At 38.9% G+C, this 24,481-nt stretch overlaps 1 protein-coding gene across 3 annotated transcripts in view; it reads left to right on the top strand.

Moving 5' to 3' along the window:
* Window positions 1–596: 596 nt before the first annotated feature.
* Window positions 597–24,481, top strand: part of LDAH (lipid droplet associated hydrolase) — a 118,887-nt gene continuing 95,002 nt past the window's right edge. For 2 of the 3 annotated variants that reach the window (XM_009280506.2, XM_019472397.1), the window contains exons 1-2: window positions 597–751; window positions 19,628–19,762. In XM_009280506.2, coding sequence (XP_009278781.1) covers window positions 598–751; window positions 19,628–19,762 — 289 coding nt within the window. In that variant the 5' untranslated portion in view covers window position 597. The remainder of the gene's footprint in view (window positions 752–19,627; window positions 19,763–24,481) is intronic. The other variant, XM_019472396.1, reaches the window with a different exon arrangement.

Raw genomic sequence — 24,481 nt, 5'->3', positions numbered from 1 at the left:
TCTTATCTCAACCCATGAGTTTTCTCACTTCTACTCTTACGATTCTCTCCCCCATCCCACCGTGGGGGGCGCCAGGAGTGAGTGAGCAGCTGTGTGGTGCTCAGTTGCCGACTGAGGTTAAACCACGACATTGGGTTTTTTTGGTGGTTGTTTTTAAGTGATGCTGTGCTCCCATAGTTGAGGCACACAGAATTTGTGAAGGCATTCATGCAGTAGTTCCGTTTGTTTGGTATTTTTTCTTTTGTTTGCCTTCAAATAGGTTTCAACTGAATCTTTTCAGTGGACAGTGTGAATAATAAATTTAAAAGTATTTGCCTTTAAGGTAGAATAGATCTTATTGTCCAGTTCATCACCATATATTTCTCTGACAAAAACTGAAAGGTGCTTTCTCTCAGTAGTAACATGTATCAACTTCTACAACCTATTCAAACATCAAATATTGAATTGGACCTCTGTTTACTGGAGATGACAGCTGTTTGGGGAGGGTGGTTTGGGTTTTTTTAACAGTTATTCTATGGGAAGGTATAATAGCAGAGACAGCTATGTACATATTCGCTGATCTGTTGTAACAGTATCATATTCTGTCTAACAGCAAACATGAAGTTAGCATCAGAAGAGCCAGTCCCGTTACATGAAGAATTTATCTACTGTTGTGGAGCTGCTACACATGTCTTAAAGTGTGGGCCCTGGAAAGACCTCTCAAAAGATGAAAGTAAAAATCTACCCAGGCTGTTATTCATGATTATTCCTGGTAAGGGTCTTTTTTTTTTTTTTGTTGCAAGTCTAGAAATGCGATGATTGGAAAGGGTATATTCCATTTCGAAAATCTCACTAGATAAGTGGTAGAATTTTGGCCTGTGTGTATGGCCAAAACATCAATAGTATTACAATGGGGAAAATTCTTTGTTATGTTTGATTACTACTGTTATCTGTATTCATAATGGTGCCGTAAGGTAAAACTGAGAAATTAGGATGTCTCACTCATTTACTCTGTGGTGGTGGTTGGCTGACAGCATTTAATTTTTTTTATTTCCCATTTCTCTCTTTCCATTTATTTCTTGCACATTAAAGTGGTACTGCAATGTCAGCTGTGTGCCAACTGAAAGATGAAAGTTACAGTATTTGAGGGAAAATTCTGGATACAGTAGGTTTTTTTCAGTTTTTTTATAGTAAATTTTTTAACTTAGATTTTTGCACATGAATTTTTATGATAAGCCTCTTGAACTCAATGAGCATTGTATAGTTCTGAGTTATATTTAAATCTGGTCATCTTAAAATGAAAGCTCTAAACTTTCGTTTAGCATATGTTAGAATTAGTGGAGAAGTCCTAAATTCATTGAAGTCTGCCAATGAACTGTAGGAGTTCTGCCACTAGCAACAGTAGAGCTTGAGCCCGCTCAAGCACAGCTATTGTGACTCTTTCACTGCCTTAGAGTTTGCAGATTTCTAATGCTTCCTATAGTTTATTTGAATGTTTTGGATGCTATTGTTACTTCCCTAAAATTAGTGGTACTAATAATGGCTCTTCTGATTATCCAGATTTTTGGCTTACTGTTTCTGTTAAAGTATACTCTGTTGCTGTTTATGGGCCAGTGTGTGGCTTAGTCCTTAGTGGTGAAAGAGAGCACAGGTTCCATTTTCAGGTTTTTTGCAAGTTTTGGAAGCCCCATGGAATATTTTATGTTAGTTTCTTTGGGCACAATGATTTTATGCCCTTGCCTCCTGGAGTTGAATAATAGTGTAAGTTTTAACCCAGTGACAGTGAAGTTTAAATTCTCTCCTGAGCTGAAAAGAAGAAATAAGCCTCCTATGATTACATCTTGCTGCTGTTCCGTGGGAACAACTTTTTAAGCCAGATACCGTATAGTGTAACTTTTTAGTAAAAGACTATCTGTATGGATCCAAATTGTCAAACAGTTTTCTGGAGGTACAAGCCTGATTTGATGCTTTTCAATTGCTGCTTTCTTCCAGTTAAGGCAACTCAGCTGTTCATTTAAGCCTTCCAGAAATAAGTGTTTCTTTTTCCCCCAAGTTCTGGAGCTTTCGTCTGTCTTCAGGTTGTGATACACTGGTGTTTGGGTTGGTGGTAGAGCCTGTAACTAGGGTAAATCTGTAAAGCTAACATATCAGTAGAAAGATTTGTAGGGGAAGAACACAAAAGTCAAACATTAGCATCCAAGGCAAGGTACCTCTGCAAGGCGTGTGAGTTATTCTGCTCGAAATATACCAAGTCACACAGACTTTATGGGCTTTATATTCATCACAGGAAACTTTTCATGCAAGAAAATGTAGTGGCAGGACTACATGGAGCTTATTTGCTGCAGAACAGTTCTGTGGAGACTCCTTAATAACAGCATCTTACTTTTACTAGATAGGCGTCCAGAAGTATACATCGGTGAAATATTCAGAGTGCTTCTGTCACGGTCTGCAAGCTTTTGCAAGCAGCTGATTTATGGTTTTGCTCTTACTTCAGAATTATGTTGGTAACAAACTGGAAGTTTTCTCACTGAGAAAACAATTAAAAAACACAGCAACCACAATAATGCTATCTTTGTTTTAGATACCCAAATTCAGTAGCAAATCAAGTTACCCAAGCTCCTTGCTGTGGCTGGCAGGGAGCTGACTAGGACCTGGCATAACATAATGCAGTTTTGCTTCTCATAAATCAAATGTTGGTTTGTTTGGTTTTTTTCCTACTGGTATATGCCTCATTTTTAGCTTTCAAGGGAAATTCTGTCTGCCAACACAAAAATACAGCCTTAGGAGAGATCTGGACATTTGGGTCATCTGGCAACATGTTTGTGTACCTAAACAGTTAAGATTAGATAGCATTCCCCTCCTGCTTTTGTAACTTCCCGAGTATCAAATGCGGAGCCCTTCTGGAGTCCAGCAATTTTCACACTTGAAAGGCATGTATCCCTAGTTGAGATTCTTTACGGAATAAAAGAGGGGCAAAATGATAGCTTCGTACAGCTCAAGGAAAGAAATACCCAGACAAGGGCAACTCTCACTCAAAAAGGAGAGTATGCACAGCCAAGTGTTCAGTGATCTGAACCGAGCATGATTAATCCTACTGCATGTGATACATTGTTCTGCGTATTAAACCGCTCTGGTACATACTTTTCCAGTCTTAATGAAATTCATGCCTATGATTTTGTTTATATGTAATCAAACAAAATGGGGTTGGGAGGGTGCATATAGAAGAGAAAGATGATAAAATTCTCAGCTTCTGCTGGAATCTAATTGTTGCAAGAGATTTGAGAATAAATCCTGTATACTTACTTTCTTTTTGGTTTTTCGTCAAATGTCTTCATAATGGGGAGGATTTCACTCTGGTCTGACTTATTTTTTTAAAAAAAGGGGAGAGGGGGAGGAAGCTGACTCCAAAACATTCTTCTACTCTGAAACCAATGGCAAAATTCCCATTGACTTTACATGAGGCAGGATTCTGCCTCCTGAGGACTGATAGCTCACTGTGCTTGGAGCAGTTGGAATACAGAATGTGCAGCAGAATTCAATCTCATTTAACTACAACACGCTAATGTTTTTATCGATGGCAGTCTGTGTAAACTTATTTGAATAAAGTTTTACTATATTAGTTGAAATGTTTAATGTGCAGTTTTTTGTTCTGTAACATTTTTCCTTGTGTAAGCAAAACCTCTGTATAGGAGCAATAATGTGTTTACTGAAGTAATTACTGTGTAAAAGGCCCAATTTTTCCTCAGTCCAGAATATATGCGGATTCTTGTTTGCCTTTCTTAATAAGAATTCTTTTCTATTAAAATCAATGAGATTTGCTCATGAGAGTAAAATTAAATGTGTACAGTTGAAGGATCAGATCCATGGTTTTCTGTAAACGTAGGCGTTGTGGAAAGGACAGGAATTACTTTTTTTCCCTCTTGTGTCATAAAGGTCTATTTTCCCTCTTGCAGTGTTTGCTTGGTGTAAAAATTAGCAGTGAAGTATAAAATCTACTACAGCAATATTTAACATTGCTTGGGTTCATTGGAAACCAGGATCCACAAAGTGTAATGGAATATTTTTTTTTTACTGTTTTAAGAGTATCTGTCTATTTGTGACTGTGTATTTATGAAACATTTAACTTTGTAAAGAAATACAGTACAAACTTTGAAACCACCGTGCTATTTAGCTCATGAAGTTTTGCTGTTCATCAAGTTTTTCTTGCATTACATTGCAGGAGTGCATTGCAATACCTTCATTCCAGGCTTCATAATTTTTGTTACCATTGCTGTAAACGATGCAATTTTGTTATTTGCAATCTTGTACTCGGGAAGCTTAGTTCACGGTTGATAATGTATACTGTAAATAACATTTTTTGTCGTAAAGCATGCTACACAGTTTCATTCATTAATATACAGAAATCACTTCAGAATTTGGTTCTTTGGCATGCATGCAGAGTACTTCCTATGCTTGCCAAGTTTCTTGATCTGCCTGCTTGCAGTTGGATTGCTGCTGGGTTATTGGATCATCTTATTGTTTTACCAACTCATGCAGTGACTTGATGTTTAAGGCCTATGAGGACTTAACCAGACACTTTTTTTAAAGTATAAAGATTTAATCTCCTGAGCTAATCCTCTGAATCAAGAGCTGCTTATAGTTTTCTGCACAACAGAAAGTGGGGGCTTGGATTCTGATCTTTTCCTAGGGGTAAGTTACATGTACTTACTTCAACAAGACTGTTGTCACTTGAAGACTACTTAACTATTTCTCAGCAGCGAAAATAGTGCAAACAATTTGCCTGAATTATGACAAGTCTTCAATGTGTTCTCCCTTGAAGTGAGACTTCCTGTTAGCTTTAAAGTCTTTGAAGTTCTATTTTTAACTGTAATGTAAGGACTCTGAAAAGCTTTCAGTACATTATCTGGCTTTGTCTTCACCTGCTGTTTTGGTATTTAACAATCATCACCCTCAACATTTGCATAAGAAAAGTTCTATTAAGAATCGCTATATAATAATACTTTGCACTAAAACTAATTGTATAGCCCTGAAGTCTAGTTGCTTTGTATTTTGGTTTTTTGGCTCCCACTAAAATAGGGGGGGGTTTAAGTTGTTAATCACTCCCTCTGCTCAGCAGTCACTGGAATGAATAGTTCTTTGGAGGTCTTCACAGGTTCTGCACTGTCACCACCAAGACCAAGGGGTTTGCTTAATAACAAGACTCTCTCTACTCATTCTACAAACCGTGTAAAGCATGTTTACTCCAATTCTCTTTAATTTGGTTTTAGAATGTGCTTTAATTTATACAAAATTTATGTGATTAAATGTGCTTGTTGGTACATAATCTGTACATTATAACCATTCGTTTGCAAGAACTGTATTGGATCTAGTGAGGACTCACAGTATGGGCAGATTAGGTTGCACTATGTATCTTCTGGCAACCTTGGCCAGAATGTAATCCAGAATCCTGATTGTGGATCTTGGTACTTAATGTGTGATTAAATCAATAAGAAGAAGATAGATCAGAATTGTTTATTTGTATTTGTAATACGGTATAGAATCATAGAATAGTTTGGGTTGGAAGGGACCTCTAAAGGTCATCTAGTCCAACCCCCCTGCCGTGGGCAGGGACATCTTCAACTAGATCAGGTTGCTCAGAGCCCCGTCCAGCCTGGTCTTGAATGTTTCCAGGGATGGGGCATCCACCACCTCTCTGGGCAACCTATGTGACTATGTGAAGCAAAATCTGATTTTGGAGTAGAGACCACTGAGTTACCTAAGGAAGGTACTTCCCTCGTCTCAGACACTACTTTTTAAGTCGGCAGCCAGTGTCTCCTCCCACAGGGCCCAGTAGTGTTCACTATTTACCTTTGAAATACAACTGGAGGAAAGGAGAATGCTGCTGGCAATGGACAGCCAGGTTAAGAGGAAAGATAACTTTTTACCTCCTGGGCAAGGGGACTTCTGGGTTCTAGGTCATGTTCATGTTCTGCTCCATATGCTTTCTGCTCACAGTCACTGAATGAGCTCCAGCAACAATTCTATGAACAAAGTCGAGAACCTGTTCTATCTGAATGCATTAGGTGGTAAAAGCTGCTTTTTTCTTCTTTCTGGTTTTGTGGTTTGTGGTTTTTTTGACTGAATAGTGCCAGAGCATCAGCAGTAGGAAAAAATGTCTGTCCAGCCTCACCTCATCTTTTACCTCTGCAGTTTTGTCACTATCAGCCTGGTTATGAGAGCTCTCCTGTGGTTTGTTTTGTTGGCTATTTTTTTTGGTTGGTGTTTGGGTTTTGTTTTTTTTTTTTCTTTGCAGGGTCAGGCTGGGTCTGTGTCACCTGGTTCAGAAAGGGACTGTAAGGCCCAATTTCATCCAGTCTAATATTAAACACCTAATTCAGATGTTAAAGTAAGGGGCATAAATTCCTAGGTACTTTGTGTAATCAGTAGCTAGGGATGGGCACTGCCTTGAGCATTTCTGCCTATTAGGAGGTTAGGTTGCCCTGAGATGTTGTGAAGTCTCCATCTGTGGAGATAGTCAAAACTTGACTGGGTGCAGACCTGGGCAACCTGCTCTAGCCAACCCAGTGTGAGCAGGGGGTGGGCTAGGAGATCTCAGGTGATCCCTTCTGACTTCAGTGATCCTGCGAATGTGACCCAGGGACTGGCCATCCAGGTGTCTTGTCCAGGTGTAGATTCTGATCTGGATTGATTTTTGGGGTACCCTCAAAAGGTAATAAAGATAAGTATATGGATAATCTTAGATAAATACCTGATTAGAATTAGCCACTCTTTCAAGAACTATAATTTAAGGTACCCTCTCCTTACCTTCACAGCCATACTGCATAGTAAATGCCTTAACGCTGAAATTGGGTTTGTTGAGTGTTAGAAACCAAATGGAATTAGAAGTTGGTAAGGAATGAAGTATGGTACTTAAACATAGCATGGAAAGAGTATGCCAGAAGAGGGAGCTGTTTTAAAGATTAGAAAAAAAATATAGTGTGTTTTGGAAAGCTTATTGCTGTAGTAGCCAGCTATACCATGTACTAGCAGGCTTCAGGGTATCATCTGAATGCATAGGTAAGCACTGACTGTTTCTCTACTATATGCATATCACAAAAAAAAAGAGTAGTTTTACAAGACCATTCATGTTACAGTGATTAATTGGTTATATTGGTTGTTGAGGAACATAAAAATGCCTTTTAGTTGCATTAGGAGGAGTGAAATAAAGGAAGTCTAGTTACAGCAGAGAATATAAGGGTTGGGGTGCTGGGGCTTTTGTTCCTAGCCTTTCCACTGGGTTGCTTTTCAACAGATGCCCAGTCATTGTCACAAATTGTGTACCAAACCACCAAGCAAATCTTCTTTGTTCACATTTGCAAAATTTATATAATCTATCACCCAAGTCTCTAAGCTAGCATTCAGTTACAATTAGCTAACAGTGAGTAAATAAATTAACAATAAAAGCATAGCTGCCTAGAGTGAGACAATAAATACTTCCTCTCCTGGAATGTTTAAATCATTGACCAACTCCACAGGCAGCTCCACTCTTAGTGATTATGTGAAATTCTTGTGCCAGGACATATCATCTTCCGATTGTACAGCAGTAAATACCCAAAGGACATAAAGGAAAATAACTAATCACATTTAAGTACTTCAGGTCTTTATTAAAGGAATCATTCATTTAACTTTGATTTTGGTGGTTTGAATTAAGTAATCCTTTCGGATGCAATGAGAATTTTTAGATTAAAGTCATAGTGTAATGTTGAAATAAGCTACATAAGACTCCTGTTTACACACTACCTTGCACTTTATTTTGCTTAATCCTATATCATGTAGTTTTGATGACCTGAAGCTGAGGCTGAAAGGCTGTTTCCGGTGTGGATGTGTATTTTCCATCATATGAACACTGTGCTTTATGTATTTATCTTCACTTACCTCTACTAGTGTAAGATACAGAGGTAAGATAGTAATAGGGTTCTATTACCTGTGCTTATTTTGACCATACCTCCCTAAGTAGAGCAGTGCTGCTATTGTCCATCCTCAGCTGAAGCAATGGAGCAGAGAAGAAGGGAAATTTAGGTGCTCAAAAATGAAGGTGGTGCTATTTAACACACTCGGTCTGGAGAATCATCTTAAGAACATTGTTTGGTTGGAGTCTTGGCTCCCTTGACAAGGCATGTGGAGGATTATGCAGCTCAGAATGGCATCTAGTCCAGCTGGCACACTTGAGTTACATATGGCTAATCAGCAGGAACCAAAAAAGTCTCAGTTTTGCATCTAAAAATTCTGTCCTGTGAAGTAGATGTTTATATCCAAACAGCTGAGCAGGATCTCCTCTCTGTGTGTACACAGATATTCACTCTATTTATTTAAGAAAGGTTCTTCTTTTACATATTAGCCTAGCAGCAGCGTTCGTCTGTTCTCTGGTATTTGCAGTGCTTGAAATTAAATTTAGTCCTGAAGATTGTTATGCTTGAGCAGAGTATTCACTGTAGAACATCATGCCTGGCTGCGAGTTGGCCAGGAGAGAATGGCAGTGAATCTGCAGCCCTTTCATGGAGAGAGGAAGAGAAACGCTATGCTCTTTTTATCATGGCCTCTCCTGCACAACTAAATCATAGGACTTGAAGCAACCACTTGATGCTTTCAATGTATTACTTGCCTGCTGGGCTGCTCTTCAGACTGGCTCTGGGAAAGCCAGCTGGTGTTCCTAAAATTTTCAAGAGCATCTTTCCCTGTATCCCACTTGTCTGTGTTATGACCTTACGTGATCAACATCACATAATCGGAGTCTTCCTGGAAAATCTCTACCATTCCCTGCTTTATTAGCAGGTGAGACTGAAGTAATTGAACCTCTGTTTGGATTTGGGCAGCCTGTAAGGAGACTGGGTGGCAGGACTGGGCTATTCATAGAGCTCTTGCCTTCAGGTAGCTTTTAGAACCTTCAAGCAAGGTATAAAGCAGACATTGCTAAGTCTAAAGTAGTGTGGAAGTTAGAAACTGTTTGTAGAGCATATATTAAGACCCACCAGGCACTGGAAATCTAGGAGCTTAGTCCTTGAAGCACTTAAAAAAACTTCCGAAGGCCATTATTTCACAATCCAAAATGTTTGTCAACAATACTGGCATAAGGTATTCCTGTTCCCATCACACTGTGCCACTCCACCCCTTGGTTATGCCAGAACAATAGTTTGAGAGATCATGCTGTGAATTAAATAAATACATACATTTATTTCTGGGGTCTTTTTAAAGCTGGAACAGTTCCCTGTTTGGGTTCACAGCGTGGCCCCACACAGTTGTGCCAGTGTAATTCAGGGGCTGGTGAGCCATGGTAGGGGGGTGGGAATGGCAGGCAGGGGAGAAGGTGGAAGTTCCTTCAGTTGGACTTGCTGCAGAACTTTCTGTTGTTAAATTATGGTGTCAGTCCACAGCACGCAGCACATACATGTGGGTTCACACGCTTAGTCTTGAGACTTCTCTGGAAGGAGTTGGTACCCCACCAGTCGCACCAGGTGGTAGTGGTTCGCTGAGAATGCCTCTCCCTTGTGGCTTCATCTTTTGTTTACACTGCAGTTCCAGATGAAGCTGCCAACTCTGTGCATTTGACCCAGAGTTCTCAGATTTTGACATGGAGAATTTGTATTTTACATTGCTTTGATTTTTCTGAATAAAAAATTTGACAGTGGGAATGGAGCTCAATCAATGAGAACAGACTACTCTGTAGAGTTTAAAGTTAGTGTAGTGTAGCAATCCAAGTAAAAGGGTCTACGCAGAGCAAGATAACATGTTTTCCCCTTTCCCTGTGATGACAAGTGGCCTTATCAGCAGATAAGGTAGTAAGAGCACAGCTTTCTATTTCAGTGAGACATAAACACAGCAGAACACTTATGATTCACGTGCTTGCATGGGATATATATTATACATGACCATGGTTTTTAAATTTGCAGTTGAACAGGAGCAAAAGCACACAAAAAAACCCCAACCCTATCTTCCTGGTACTTCGAAAGCCACTTCTTCCAACTTTTCCTAGCCACTTATTTATCTCTAGCGTGATTATTCATGGCTTAATTATGAGATCAGTCTTATTTTCAGCTGACCGTGTATTTTCTCAGATGACAGTGCACGTAAGGTACTGTTAACTGGTGGAGTTCTTAGTGGTTAGTAATGCTTTAATTTTCATGCATCGATTATTTGGTCTGTTTATTTCTCATTTATAAAATGGGCATAATGAAATCTGAAGTCAAGTGCTTGAGGGCTTGTCAATGAGATGTGCTGTCTTGACTCAGACCAAGGTTCTTTGAGGGCTCTCCCCTTTATTTCACTGAGCTAAATAGTTTGACTTCCTGAGAATATTATTCTTGGGGGATAACACTAATTTGTCTGTACCTATTTGATTTCTACTTTTAACCCCCATAAAACTTTGAATACATCAGTCAATTTTCCCCAAATTTTCTGAGAGATAGGGGACTCAAAATGATACCAAAAAAATAAGGGTTTGGCTAGAAGACATACATACTGGTAGAGTACCCCCTGAAGGAAAGGTGTAAGTATGTTCTATCCCATATTATATATTAGAAAATTCAATTCTTAGGACACTGCTCTCCATTATTTTTACTGCTTGTGGACTACTTGTTTGTGACTAATATTTTAAAATATGCTGACAGTTGTGCTTTGTTTACTGGGTCAGCCCACCAGCTTCTATTGTCTTTAGAAAAGAAAAAAAAATCTTTCATTAAAAATAAAAACTTCCTCATGCAAAGAGGAGCCTGTATGTCAGATCTAGGCTTGAAATATGCCACTTTTGTTGAACTTCTCAGTGCTCCACAAGTACCTCTGATGGGGGCTTGGCACACTTGAGCTTGTTAAGTTTGAGGAGGCACAGTAATGACAAGGATGGTTGAACATCCAACTGTGCTTTACAGTATTTCCCTCCACTAAATCTGGGTGGCAGATGTGACTTACTGAAGTGACTTACTGAAATGTCTCAATCTGCAGTCTTCTCTCGGTGTCTTCTCCCCGCTAATGAGGCGTCATTTTCAGCATGGATCCTTCCTGCCTGGCTGCGTGCAGCGTAATCGGGAGAGGAGGAAGTGATCCCTCTCCTGCAGCACGCAGAGGCTTGAGTTGGCCGGAGTTATGGAGAAGTTGCGTTCTAGGGTATTTTGCTTGATTTGACCATTTAAAAAAGGATCCGTTCCTCTTCATATGATGTCTGAGGCAGAAGGGAAGTACTGAAGTACCTACCTATGAAGGAAATCCAGTGTTGCCATGTGCATCGTGTACAAATAATGCAATTAAAATGTTTAAAGCTACAGCACCAGTGTATAATGTACTTCTTCCTTTCTGGCAGCTGCTGCCAGAAGTACCTGAGCAGATATGGATTTGCCTTGATGTTAAATATTTGACCTAGTTATCTCTGAAAATAATAAAAAATAAAGATCTCCTTTCAGATTCTAGTTAACACACGGCCTCATTTCTATCCCAATAGTAACTCCTATGGATCATTGAAGCTATATTAGAAATAAATTTGACCCATTATGTTCAATATCTACGGAAAACAGTAGAGCCAAAAATTCAGTAAGTTGTAGCTCTTGCTCTTGCTTTCCTGTTATGGGCATGATGGAAGATTTTGATCATTGTCCTGATTTCCATTTTTTTAAAAACAATCCTTTGTTATTCTTGATGGATTTAAAAACTCCCATAAGAGTAAATAAATATGTGGTAATACATACTTACATACTGCCTTCCACCTTTAAGTTTTAGATCTTTTATATCTGTTATCACAGCCTTCTCTTAAGAGGCAGAAGCTCTTCACAGTAGGTCTTAAATGGCTAAACATTTGTGCTTGTGAAGTGACTTGTGTTCATGAATGAGGAAAGTGTTTGCCTGAATGAAGTGTTTGGGTTGAAGTCTTCATGGAGCATCTACTCAGGACCAGTACTAATATCCGAACTACAAGGCCTTTTTCCTCAATTAGAGATACAGTGGTGTCAATGCAAAGATTTTTTTTCTAAGGTTGTGGATTGGTAAATCTTGGTTTATCCATATGCAGAACAGTTTGTTCTTTTGTCGTTCGTTTCTGAAGACTGATAACAAATGTAAATGCAAAATTTGTTTGCAAAATCACTTTAGGGTGTTGCTTTCAAATATTACAGTCCCTTGACAGTCTTCATACACAAAAATTGCAGAAACGCATTTTCAGTCTTTTTTCTGAAATTAGCTGTCTTCATGTTCCCTGTTGCTGCTTTTTTCCCGTCTGTCATTTTATTCTAAAAACTATCTTAAAAAACAAAAACAAACCCAAAAACCTAATAACCCCAAAGAGCCCCCAGACCTATGGGTTTTTTTTTTTTGTAACTCTGACCAATGGTACAGCATAGAGAAATCTGTGTTACAGATTTGAAAATGTACTTTCTGGTGCGTTTTGAATGTATTGTTTGCTTCCTCCTCGTATATTATTCAGAAGTGATCAAATCTGCAGAGCTGTTTATCTGCACAAAACAAATAATTTGTGGTTATCTTGGGTTTGAATTGTTTATTTTTCTTGTCTTTGTCTTTTTCCTGCTGATGTTGTCTCATCAGGGTGGTTGTTATTCAGATGTGTTTCATAGGCTTTCTTGTGAACCCATTTGACACCAAGTCTCATGTTCCTCTTCTGCACACTTCCTTTGTTCTCCCCTGTTCTTTCAGAAGGAGGTTTGTTTTCTCCTGGTCCAGTTCTGCTTCATCCCCTGAAGCCGACTGAAAAATTCTCGCTGGGAATTCTAGACCCAGTGCAGAGCTCACTGCAGCCTCTCTGCCAGCATCAGTTGTAGTACAGATTGGATCAGAGAGACCAGCCACATCGGGGCTGTTAAAAGTAGTTAAATCTGTCTTCATCTGCAGAAGCAGATGCTTAAGAGACTCTGTATGTGTAGGTGTGTACCAGGAGACCCAATTAGATGTGTTAACTTTTCATTTGCTGTGGAGAAAACGGAACAAAAATTATTTAATTGTATGTGCCAGAAAATCCTGGTTTCTACCTTTAAAAAAAGTAGGGAAAAATCCACTATTCCATTATGAACTCCATTTTTTCAGTTTTATGTCTCAATCTTAACTCCCTTCCAAGAGCCATTAGCTTACAGCCGTATTAAAAAAAAAAAAGATAAATCAAGTCTTTTTTGTATTTATGTACCTATCTTACCTGGCTGAGACATTAGAAGTAACTATTGAAACACATCTGTGGACTTTGTAACCCTTGCAATATCACTTAATGACAAAGTCCAGTGGGCAAAATCAGGATTTCAGACTTTGTATCTTATGTGCCTGGAGAGATGCTGTTAATTGTTCATATGAGGAGAGGCATGTGCTGTCCTGTCACAATTTCTAGCTGGGAATTTTTATTCACAGGCTTCAGGCACAATTGTCACTTGGGCAAAACCATCTGTGTTAGGTTAATGCAGGTTTATCAGGCTGTCCGTGGGATTTCTTTAGAGGTAAATGAACCCACATTTGTCCTGAAGGTAGAACAGTGTTAGAGAACAGCAGGCAAGCTTATTTGCTCTGCAAAATGCGTATAAAGAATGTGTATTATAAAATCCTATATGGAAGTTTTATAGCTGTGTCAAGCTAAAAACTCTGTGTGTGTGTATATATATATATATATGGAAAAAATGTGAAATGTTCTTGAAAAACCTCTCTAATAAGCTGTGTTACAGGCACCTGGCTGAATCCTTCTGAGATTCCCTATTTTCACAACCCAAGCAAATACATTAAGGTGCTTTCCAGCCAAATTCATGATTCCAGAGTTAGAGAGGATCAAACAGAGTTTTCACATGTGTTTCTGCGTAACGTCCTTGTAATTGTTTGCTCTTTGGCTGATGCTGCTCCCCTAGTGTACAGACTATAAACGGAATACAGCGCGAAGAATGCCAGTCCCCTCAATGTGTAAACAGGTGAAAGCTTAATTGACGTGACTTTGTGATGATCATTCAAATGTTATTTGACATGTTTTATTTGAAATCCCTTAACCCTGCATGTCAGAGGAACCTCTCTGTTTCCTTTTAAGGCCTGATCATCAGCCGTGGTGTCAGTTTCTGCAGTTTTCTCCCAAGTGTGAGAACATCATTGTGTTTTTTACATGCTCCATTTAAATCCTTCTGACATCTGCGTGGGCTGCTTTCCATTCATTAACATAGGGGAGTTGCATCTTCTTCCATGGTGGCTGGTCAGACGCCAAAGGCAGATTAAGTTTCCTTGAGTGAGGAACTTGTCATTTAGGCTCTTCGAGCTGGAGCCGGGAGCTTTGGCAGCTCTGCGAAGAGGCAGTGAGAATCATTGCCACAAAAATGATTTTTGTGTGGTCCTGCTGTGTGCCCCTGGATTTCAAATTTGATTTATGGCTGCTCATTTAAAAAAAAAAAAAAGTCTGCATTTAGTTTTGTTGCAGGAGATTATCATGTAAATACTGCAGCATACATACTTAATTCTGAAACTGTGGATTATTTCTAAAATTAAACTCATGGTAATTGCTGGCATATTTTCCAGTTCCTCAAAGTTCTCTGTAAACCCAGTGTTGGCTGTGTATTTCACTTCATCTATTCATGTAGCTGCCTTTATTCTTTATGGTCCTGCTGAGGTCCCAGAGCAGACAGAAAGCAACTGCTAGAGAAGTGCATGAAGCACCACAGCTGAATGCCAGCTACTGCTCCTGCAGATGGTCAGACTTCTGGAGACACGACTGAAAACACTGGGGAACATCTCACAGGGTGGTGCATAGAATCCAAAAGCTTGTTTCAAAACAAGGTGCAAGAAACCTCGTCGCTGTTTGGGACGATTTAGCTGCACATAAGTTTCTTCTCCTTCACTCCCTGCCACTCCTGGCACTTACTATAGACTGCTTAAAGAAATCCTTTTCAATTTAGATATCCCTTCCAGAACTGCTAAGAATTATTTTCGTTTTTGTGTTTTAGTCTTAATTTCATTTGAGTAAGCTGTATATATTTTCGACCTACCCCTTTCTGGACAGAAGGCTTTTCCTGTATGTTTTGCTGTATATCCTTGTTTCTAACCTGAAACATTTTGCTGTTGTGGTTTACATTGTACATTTCTCAGTAAGTCTGCAAATTACTTTTGCACAAGGTTATCTAATGCTAGTGCTCTCTTAATTATAGTTTACATTTTGCATTAATATTTTCTGCTGCAGAAGGATTTAAAATGCTTGACAATTTGTAAGCCACAAAAGCTGTCGTTGCTTGTGGGGAGTAGCTATGGTCTGTGACTTTTTAAATGAGTGTTATGTGTTTGTTGTTTTGCATTCAGAATTAAGCTGATTGAATTGCACTGATGGCATACTGTATATAAGTTTGAACTTCCTGAGTCTGAATAACTGAAGTGCAGCATCTCAAATATTAGGATGTATTTCATTTTAAGACAGGCCAAGTTATTCTTTATCAGTGATATCCTGGGGCAGATACTTAGTTTGTACAAATAGTTCTCTCTCCACTGCTAGCTGTCTTCGTAAGAAGGAAGTGGTTGGTATTTAAAATCTTGATTTGATGGAAAAAGCATTAACAAGAAAGTGTTTGAAAGTGAAAGGCAGGCAAATATATGTTTATAAGTAATTTTCATGTTTGTAGCTATGTGGAAAGCCTGTATCTGCAGTATATATAAGTGGAGAATATTTACCTCCTAATATAGCTCAAAGTTACACCTCTGCACATTCAGTTGTTCTGTACCATTTTGCTTTAGCTGTGGGTGGAACAGATCGGAAAAGGAAGAAGTGGATTCCCCTCTTCAAATTAAAAATAGAAAGACTTTGGGCTTAATGTAGAATAGCCGGATGAAATGCCGTGTATTACAGAGAAGAACAGAAAAGGTGCAGGAGTCCTTTGGTTATTGAAACTTATGAATTTCACCAAATAAAACAATAACAAACACCAAATAAAATGGCCCCACTGTGTTGTAATTCACTCTGCAAATTGTCCCTTTGACATACTCTTCCCATGAAATGCTTAGAAATCTTTTGCAAATTAAGGTAATATGCAGTGTATTGTAGTTTTGTGTCCTTTTCTATTATGGTCACCATTTACAGCTATTGTTTAAAAGACTTCTGAAACAACATAAACACTCTTGAAAATTAAGCACAGTTGAGAGTAACTGCTTAAGATGGGCTTCTTGGTTCAGATGATTGCAGCTTGAGATTTGCTGGCATGCATGAATGATTCAGGTGCCCTGAGGTGTCTGAGGATTGATGTGGTATTCAAATAACTGGAGTAACCTTCAAATCATGGAGGTTTACACTGCATTTACTTATGGTTTCCATTTTTTGACACTTAGTTGCTGAGTGAAAGAACATAGGCAGTTTTGGTTTGATGTACTGGGAAGTCCTTAAAATGCACAAATGAGCACTGCATTGCCTGGGTGCCTTCGTGATGAACCTGGTAGTTCTTTTTCTATAAAATAAAACAGTTTAATTGAACAATATTTCAGCCACAGTAGATGAGCCCAAAATATTGTTGGTTACAGACTGCTGTGCATATTAAGCCCCAGCTATTTCCATTAGCTGTTACTGTAACTCTGTTGTATGAAAAAAAAAATATATGTTCAGATTTTTTTGTTTGCTCCCCTTAAAGTATTTTGGCAGCCAGCAGCTAAAGTAAAAACATATAAAATGACTGAAGTCGCAGAGATGTGAGTTTGAGCTATATTAGGAGATAAACATTCTCCACTTATAAATATTGCAGATGCAAGCTTTCAAGAGCAGGGACTATTAATCTGCATTTACTTAAGTCAGTGCAAATCTGGAATAACTCCATTGAATTTGAAAGTTCAATAAAGAAGAAATTCATAGCTGCTTTACATGTGGTGATTTCCCTATAGAAATCTTCGCTGTTAAAATCTTTGTTGTTGATTTTCCTTTCCATTTGTGCCAGCGGTTCTCATTCATACCCCTTCAAGGCATTTTAAAGTATCAATAGCAGTTCTCGCAGCTGACCCCTCAGAATGTCTTTTACCATGAGCAGATGCTTATGAAGAGTGAGGAAAGGGGGTTTCTTTTGCATTTATGAATCTTCTCTTTTACCTGCCTAAAATACACATCACATTTATCACAGGATAAAAATCCCCTTTCCCTCAAAAAAGTATTAGAGTGCCTTGAGCTCTGTATAGTATTTGATGCAAAGCCTCACTGTTAATAAGCAGTTCTTACTTCAGTGCTCTTCAGCTAATGACTGAATCCTAAGAATATTTACATGTTCGGTTCACCTGGCTGATGATGGGAAAGAGCACTGAAATGTCTGACATAGCTGTTGCCATTTCTCCCCCTTTCCTTGTTTTGCATTATTAAAGGAGAGAAAAATGTAAAGAAAAAAGGCTGGTTTTGAGATTAATTTTGTGATTCTTTGATCTCAAAATACCTAACTGCATTATATTCCAGGACTAAGCGTAGTGCCAAAACATCGTGATCATTTGTACTACAAAAGACACTTTATTTTGGATTGCTGCTACTTTCATCTTCAACCTTGCTGAACGACAGGTTTCCTCTATGTAACATCAATTCAAGGAGCTTGACAGATGATGTCTAGATTTGATTTTATTGTCTCTGGGGCCCTCTATTATATATTTTTGACATATGAAAATGTGGTGCAGTTGTACGGAAGTGTGACCCCTGTGAATTTTAAATTGTTTTTCTGGAAATCAGTTTGAAAAAATTTGATCGTGCATTTTGGAGTTTATATATACAACAACTTTTTTTTTTTTAAATTCCCCTTTAATGTTAAGGTAACAAAGAGATGCTTAGAACATATAATAACTGATACTGTGGGGCTTGGGTTTTGGTATTTTGGGGTTGGTTGTTTTTTTTTTCCAAATCAGTGTGCTCCAATAAAAATAATGTTGTTTTAAGATCAGTAATTTTATTAAGATTTAAAAACCATCAGAGGCACTTTTTATGTGTAAGTGAGGGATGAAGCGTGTGTGATATATTACCTAGAGTGGAAGGCTTCCCTACTCTGCCACGTATCATCGCTGGTGTGAGCAATGGCATCAGCTCCTACGCAGGTGTCTGTGCTGGAGGTGGCTTAGGGTGCCTGCTGCACCGCTGCTCTGCAGGGAGTAGGCTGTGTTCTGGAAGGCCCGGACTGAGGGAATGCCTCTTGGGAGAGTGATGAACTTACTGTGTGTTACCTGAAGAGCAAAAGGGTTGAAGTAAAAGAAGGCAAAATGAAAATGCCCACTATAGAAAGGGAAGAAGTGGAATAAACCTGGTTGTTATCTCCACATGCGATTTCTACAAGTACTAATTTGATTACAGCTCTGATTCTTCTTTTCTGTCACTATCGATGCTTACATGCCTCAGCCTCTGTTACTACAATCAGACTGATATAAAGGAGTTTACACAATTTTAGTGAGGGTTTTTTTTTTCTCTCGTACCCTTTCAGTAATACATTTGTGTTATTTTGGGATGTCTTTGTCTTAAAAAGTGAATGCCTTTTTACACAATACTGCTCTTGCCGCCTTTTGATGTTGATGATATCCAAACGAAGAATTGCCTAGTATGTGAGTGAAGGATATGTAACTGAGCAATCCTGACCAAGATGGTGGGCTTTCTGGGTGTCTAAATGGTAATAAGAAATCAGTGGAACTACCCTGGAAAATAAATAAATAGAGAGAAATTATATGTTTTTATGTCTGTGTGGAATTTTTATGCATCCTATGGGAATCAGGAAACAAAATCTGCTTCATCTTCATCTGGATTTACTCTCCAATTTAAGTCCCTTGATACTGTCACTACTGATACCCAAAAGAGAGAGAAAAAAAGAAGGAATAGAGATCAGAGTTTTGTTTGGAAATCCTGAAATCCCTACCAGATATATATTTTTATCTTTGGGACAGTATTTCAATTTCCACTTCAGCAATGGTACCTGACTGTCGACATTGTCACTGTTAAACAATGGATTTAGAGCAAGGTGGTCTGCTCTCTCAGGGCAAGCCGGATTTGTTCAGCCACCAGCCTCTTCTGAGAAGTTCTCTCTAAAGCTGATGGGATGCAGGAGGGAGGACAGATTCTCCCGTGGTTCTGGAGCATGAGGGGTGAAAAGGAAAGAGCTTCTCAAGAGGCGTGGAAGAGGACAGAGAGAATACGAAGTTGCAAGCAGAAAAAATTAATTTAGGCCAATGAGTTTAAAATAAAATCATCCTCTCTTTTAGGGTCAGTACAGACCTTTGTATTGTCAGGATACCACATACCTATTTTGAAGCGGTAACACTGAGATATTCTGGAGGGCAGACATCTGGATCAAGTGATATACGCTGTAGTCTTTGTGATATTTTTGTAAGATCTGGGGGTTTCTTTGCCCAATTTTCATGTATCTGTAATTTGATGGGATAGCTAAGTAAGCTGGTTAACCTCTGATGGAAAAGGAGATTTTTCTTCTGTGTTGGGCTTTAATTTTAGGTTCTGCAGTTTCAAAGTAATTCTGTAAAATGCTTCTCATGGGTGCCATTGATCAATGGAATTAAACCAGTTCAATAGCGTAGCCCCTGAAATTGGGAAAATAAAAATTGGAAATGTACTAGAGAAAATAAATTAACAAATTGCTGTATAATGCTGTTTATTTTGCTTTGAAGCACATTGGTTGCTGTTGGAAGGTTAATATTGACTGTGCTTGTATGTTTTGTCTTTTGGCAGGTAACCCTGGACTGGCAGGTTATTACAGGACCTTTATACAGGCCTTATATTGTGGACTAAATCAGCAGTATCCCGTTTGGGTTGTGAGCCATGCCGGACATTGTAAACCTCCTAGTGGTATGGAAATGGTAGAAGGTACAATACTATAACTTGTACATACAAATATTTGTACCCCCCCGATTTCACTAGCAGAACTTGTGCCTATTAAAAACAGTATGACATGGTTTTTAAATGTCTCCGTTATATTTCCACAGAACGGTTGTATGAGAAGAGAGATTACTGAGGAAAAGAGTATTTTTAGGTAAATTAGATTTACCAGTCAAATAAGTGCTATTAAGAGAATAAGAGTTTGGTGACTGCAGTCTTTAGAGACAAGTTATAGAGAAGAAAGTCTAGAATATGTTTATATTGAGAAGAGTAGATTAGAAAAGTACATTTTTCAATGAAATGTCCAATTCAGAGATTGAGTACTTGAGGAGAGACTTAATTATCTCTGAATTCAAAAATGGTTGTACTAAATTAGCAAATTTCCAGGAAGCAAGTAAGTCTTTCTGAGACTGGGGTATGGGGCATTTGCAGGGTAGAGGTTGCTTGTTTATCTGTTAAAAGTCTTTTGATGTGCAAATCGCCAGCAAGATATGGTAGCCAACTGTAAGTGGATATTGTTAATGTACAGCATTGTAAGATGGGAGGAACCAATAGCGAATCCTGTCCTGAAAGCTGCTTAGTGTCAGAAGACCTCTGGACTTGGTCAAGCTGCAGTGATGTAGCAGTAAATCAGTATGATTCCTTAGGACCAAAAGGTTCAGCAATGTGAAGCAACCTGAACGTTTTGAAGAAGAAACTGTTTTAGCTGTTTATCATAACTTTCCTTCACTAACCTTTGCACCCGAGCTTTTAAGCCTTTTTATTGTTTTTTTAATCTCAAGTTTGAAACTGAAACACGAAACCTGTATTTCTTTGGTAAAATTCCTGCCAGTCACTGTGTTCAAGTGTCAAACTACCAAATGCTGGTACTTTCTCCCGATAGGTGAGAAATCCCTAGGTTTATAATTTCTGGTACAATGTTAACCATGGGATACAGGTAGAAGTCTGGCAACTGGATGAAGCTGAGTTTATTGCAGAGAACATTGGTAGGTCTCATACATAACCTGCCCTGGGATCATGTCTGCAGGTGTGTAGTTAGTGAAAAGAGCCTTTGATGGTGAGAGATGTTTGGTGGCTTGACATGGCTGAACTAGTTGAAATGGAGAGGTCTTTAGATGGGGCCAGCAGGGATGTTGTACAACTGTCCCACTTCCACTGTGACAGCCCCTGTGCTGCTAAGGAGAATGTAAATCTGTGGGAAGGAGAGCATCCAGCAGGAAAGAGGGAGCTGATATCTAAGTTGAAACCAAACCTCCAGCTGACTTCACGGTGTCCTTTTGCACTGACAATGCTCCTGTGAGAGAGGGGATTTTCAGGGATGTGGTAGCTTGTTAGGATGGATGTGAAGATGTGGAAGTGAAGTACCATAAGGATTGGTGCTGTGTCAAGTTCTATTCAATATATTCACCCATGACCTGCAGAATTAGAGTAAACAGTGAGATTTCTCAGTTTGTGGATGGTACTTCATATTAGATGTCAGGGAACTACAGAAGCATCTTACAAAATGTAATTTGTGGGCAAAAAGATGGTAGACAAGTGTCAGGGTAGATAAATATTAGTTAATTCATCTGACAGAAAACATCTCCTTTAACTGTGCCTGGGCGATCCTGAACTTGGAATTCATATGTAAAACTCAGGAAGGACACAGGCGTCATCACTGACAGTTCTGTAATATCATCTCTCATTGCACAGCAGCAGACAAAAATTAAGTCAACAAAACATTGGATATAACCAGTGTTACAGACAAGGCAGAAGGCATTGTTTTATTACTGTATATAACCATAGTGGACCTGCATCTTGAATATTAGAATGCAGTTCTGGTGGGCATCTCAAGGACAGCATTTCAAGAGTGAAGTTGGTGAGTGTATGGAGAAAAGCAACTAAAACAACGGGGAGGAAGCAGCTTCCTTGTTATGAGAGATTAAATGGCTCTTTGGTTTGGGGAACAGAATGCTTCTCAGGAGCATGACTGAGGTTTCCAAAATCATGACAGTAAATAAAGTAAATGCAGGATAAAATACACCAGATTCAGTAATGGAACTAATGGTCACTTAATGGTACTAGCAGGTTTAAAACAGATAAAGTATTGCTTTATGCAACAGGTAAAAAATTTAGGGAACTAGCAGCCAAAGCACTATACTGTGGGCAAATTATATTAGCGGACTTAAAGTGATAAAACAACCTCATGGACAACTGGTCCATAAATAGTTGCTGAAAGAGGCAGGTTCTTTGTTGTGCAGCTGCACTGCTGTCCTTGCTTTAGACACTGAGGTCCTTGCTTTGGACACTAACCTTCTCCGCACTTCCCTGTGCTGCTCCTGGTCCCAGTGCCATCTTGTGCCAGGGTTGTGAGCCTGAGAGATTCACTGCAAGGGGAAGGGATGCAGAAAGTGGCCGGGCTTGGTTTCTCTCACTGAATAGCATCTACTCTTGCCACTGCTGAGCTTGGGGGACTCACTTGCCTGACCCAATAAGGTGTTTTGTGTGTTCTCAATATCATGTGCCAGGATCTGTACTTACTGGTGCACTTACTGTAGCACCATGGAGCTAAGAAAAGCATAGAAAGCCACTGATGGATAGTTTAAAAAATAATGAAAAGACATTTATGAGGTTGTTTTCATTTTTATTTTATTAGGAGCACAGGAGCAGGAAGCTCACGTCCTGTCATTAGTATATGTTTAGACAGTATTCCAGAATATTCCATAGGGAGCCTTTTTCAAGCTAGTCTTCTAAGGAAACCCTGAAAAGTTTAGTGACCTTTGTAAATAATGATGTTACTACAGTTGCCATGGGTAATACACTGTGCTTTGCAGTAGCTTTGAATGTAACGAAAGAAATACGGTTCATTCAATACAAACTCAAGGGAAGGCACAAAGTGGCCGGAAGGCCTTATATTTTGCCATTTTATGACAATGTAGGTTGTCTGCAGTGGGAGAAGAGATTTGGGGTAGTTCTCCCTCATACTTATGACGCAAAAGAAATGAAAAGCAACTTTTAGATATTAGAAGCTGATTCCCTTTCTTCTATTTATTTATTTATTGCCAAAAATGTAATTTTCATTAATTGACTATAAAGGTGTGATCAAAATCACTAAACAAAAAATTGAGCATCTCTGCAGTTTCCCGGGTGACTGACTGATAGGAATAGGGAGTCATGGACTCATTGCTGATGTTCTGCTCCGGCATCCCACAGGAGTTCTTGACTGACATTTTGTGGCATTATAGCAAAAAAAAAACCAAACCAGAACTCCAAGGACTAACGGAAGCACATGCATAGGGACAGATAATTCTGTTCTCTGCAACTCTTCATTGCCTTCTAGGTTCTGGATTTCTAACGCAAAATTCCTGTGTCAAGGACCACTATATAGGATTGCGAAAACCATGTCAATTATTAATATGTTGCACAAAACCAGAAAAAGGGGATATTTTTGCAAAGAACTAGGCACGGAACTGTTACTGTAAAAATTCCATGTATTCTTTCATGCTTCTGACGGGCATTTCATAATTCTCTCATTTGAAATAGCCTACTGCAAATCCTCTGAGGAAGTTCAGTATTTCTTGATAAGAAGGATGAGGGCATAAATTGATGAAGACAACATTTCCATATCTGACACCATTGATTCTTGAGGTTTTTCTGGTTGGAATCTAGCAAATGAAAACAAGAAGGGGGGTGAGCTACTATGAAAGATGAATTCATACTGATTCATTTAGAACAGTGGTCCACAAGTTTTTTTGATCAAGCACTCCTATCAATAAATAATTTCTATCAGTAAAAAGTTTTTCAGCATGCACACCCAATATATCTTTTTTTAATTGATATAAATTGTATACATGTGTTACTGAATTTCTAATATTTTCTTCCTGCACTCCAATGTCCGTGCGCCCCACTTTGGAGACCACTGATTTTAGAGTGTGCAAGTATGTAGATAGTACACTTAACATATAAATGATGCTGCCTGTAAAGTAATAAAGGGTTTAAAATGAAAGAAACTGTGTTGGAATAATATTCCTGGTTATATTTAGATCAAGTAGATTTTGACACTCTCAGAAAGACTAAAGAAAGTTTTCCAACAGCAGCCATCAATCACAGACTACTTCCTAATTTACTGGAGGCATGTCACATAGTGATTTGAGAAATGAACAAAGCTACACCCTTCATTTTCACTTCTGTATGATATCCTTCTATTCAGAGAGCTCTTGCAAGCTATGCTCCACAGAGACACACAACATTAATTGAACATTTCATTGCTGTAATTCTGCTCCTAGCAATCAATCCACTGTGCAAAAAGATTTGAAACTTACTTTTACTCAGTGAACACAATAAAAAAATGTTGTGGTTTAACTTCTGCTGGCAACTAAGTACCACCCAGCTGCTTGCTCACTCCCCCCAGGTGGGATGGGGGAGAGAATCAGAAGAGTAAAAGTGAGAAAACTCGTGGGTTGAGATAAAGACAGTTTAATAGGTAAAGCAAAAGCCACGCACACAAGCAAAGCAAAACAAGGAATTCATTCACTCCTTCCCATCGGCAGGCAGGTGTTCAGCCATCTCCAGGAAAGCAGGGCTCCATCATGTGTAACGGTGACTTGGGAAGACAAATGCCATCACTTTGAACATCCCCCCCTTCCTTCCTCTTCCCCCAGCTTTATGAGGTGAGCATGACGTCATATGGTGTGGAATATCCCTTTGGTCAGTTGGGTTCAGCTGTCC

The sequence above is a fragment of the Aptenodytes forsteri genome, unplaced genomic scaffold, assembly GCF_000699145.1.
Source record: "Aptenodytes forsteri isolate BGI_AS27 unplaced genomic scaffold, ASM69914v1 Scaffold67, whole genome shotgun sequence".
In the NCBI taxonomy this organism is placed as follows: Eukaryota; Metazoa; Chordata; class Aves; order Sphenisciformes; family Spheniscidae; genus Aptenodytes; species Aptenodytes forsteri.
Note: the sequence above shows the minus strand (reverse complement) of the source record. Positions and strands in the feature narration are given on the sequence as shown.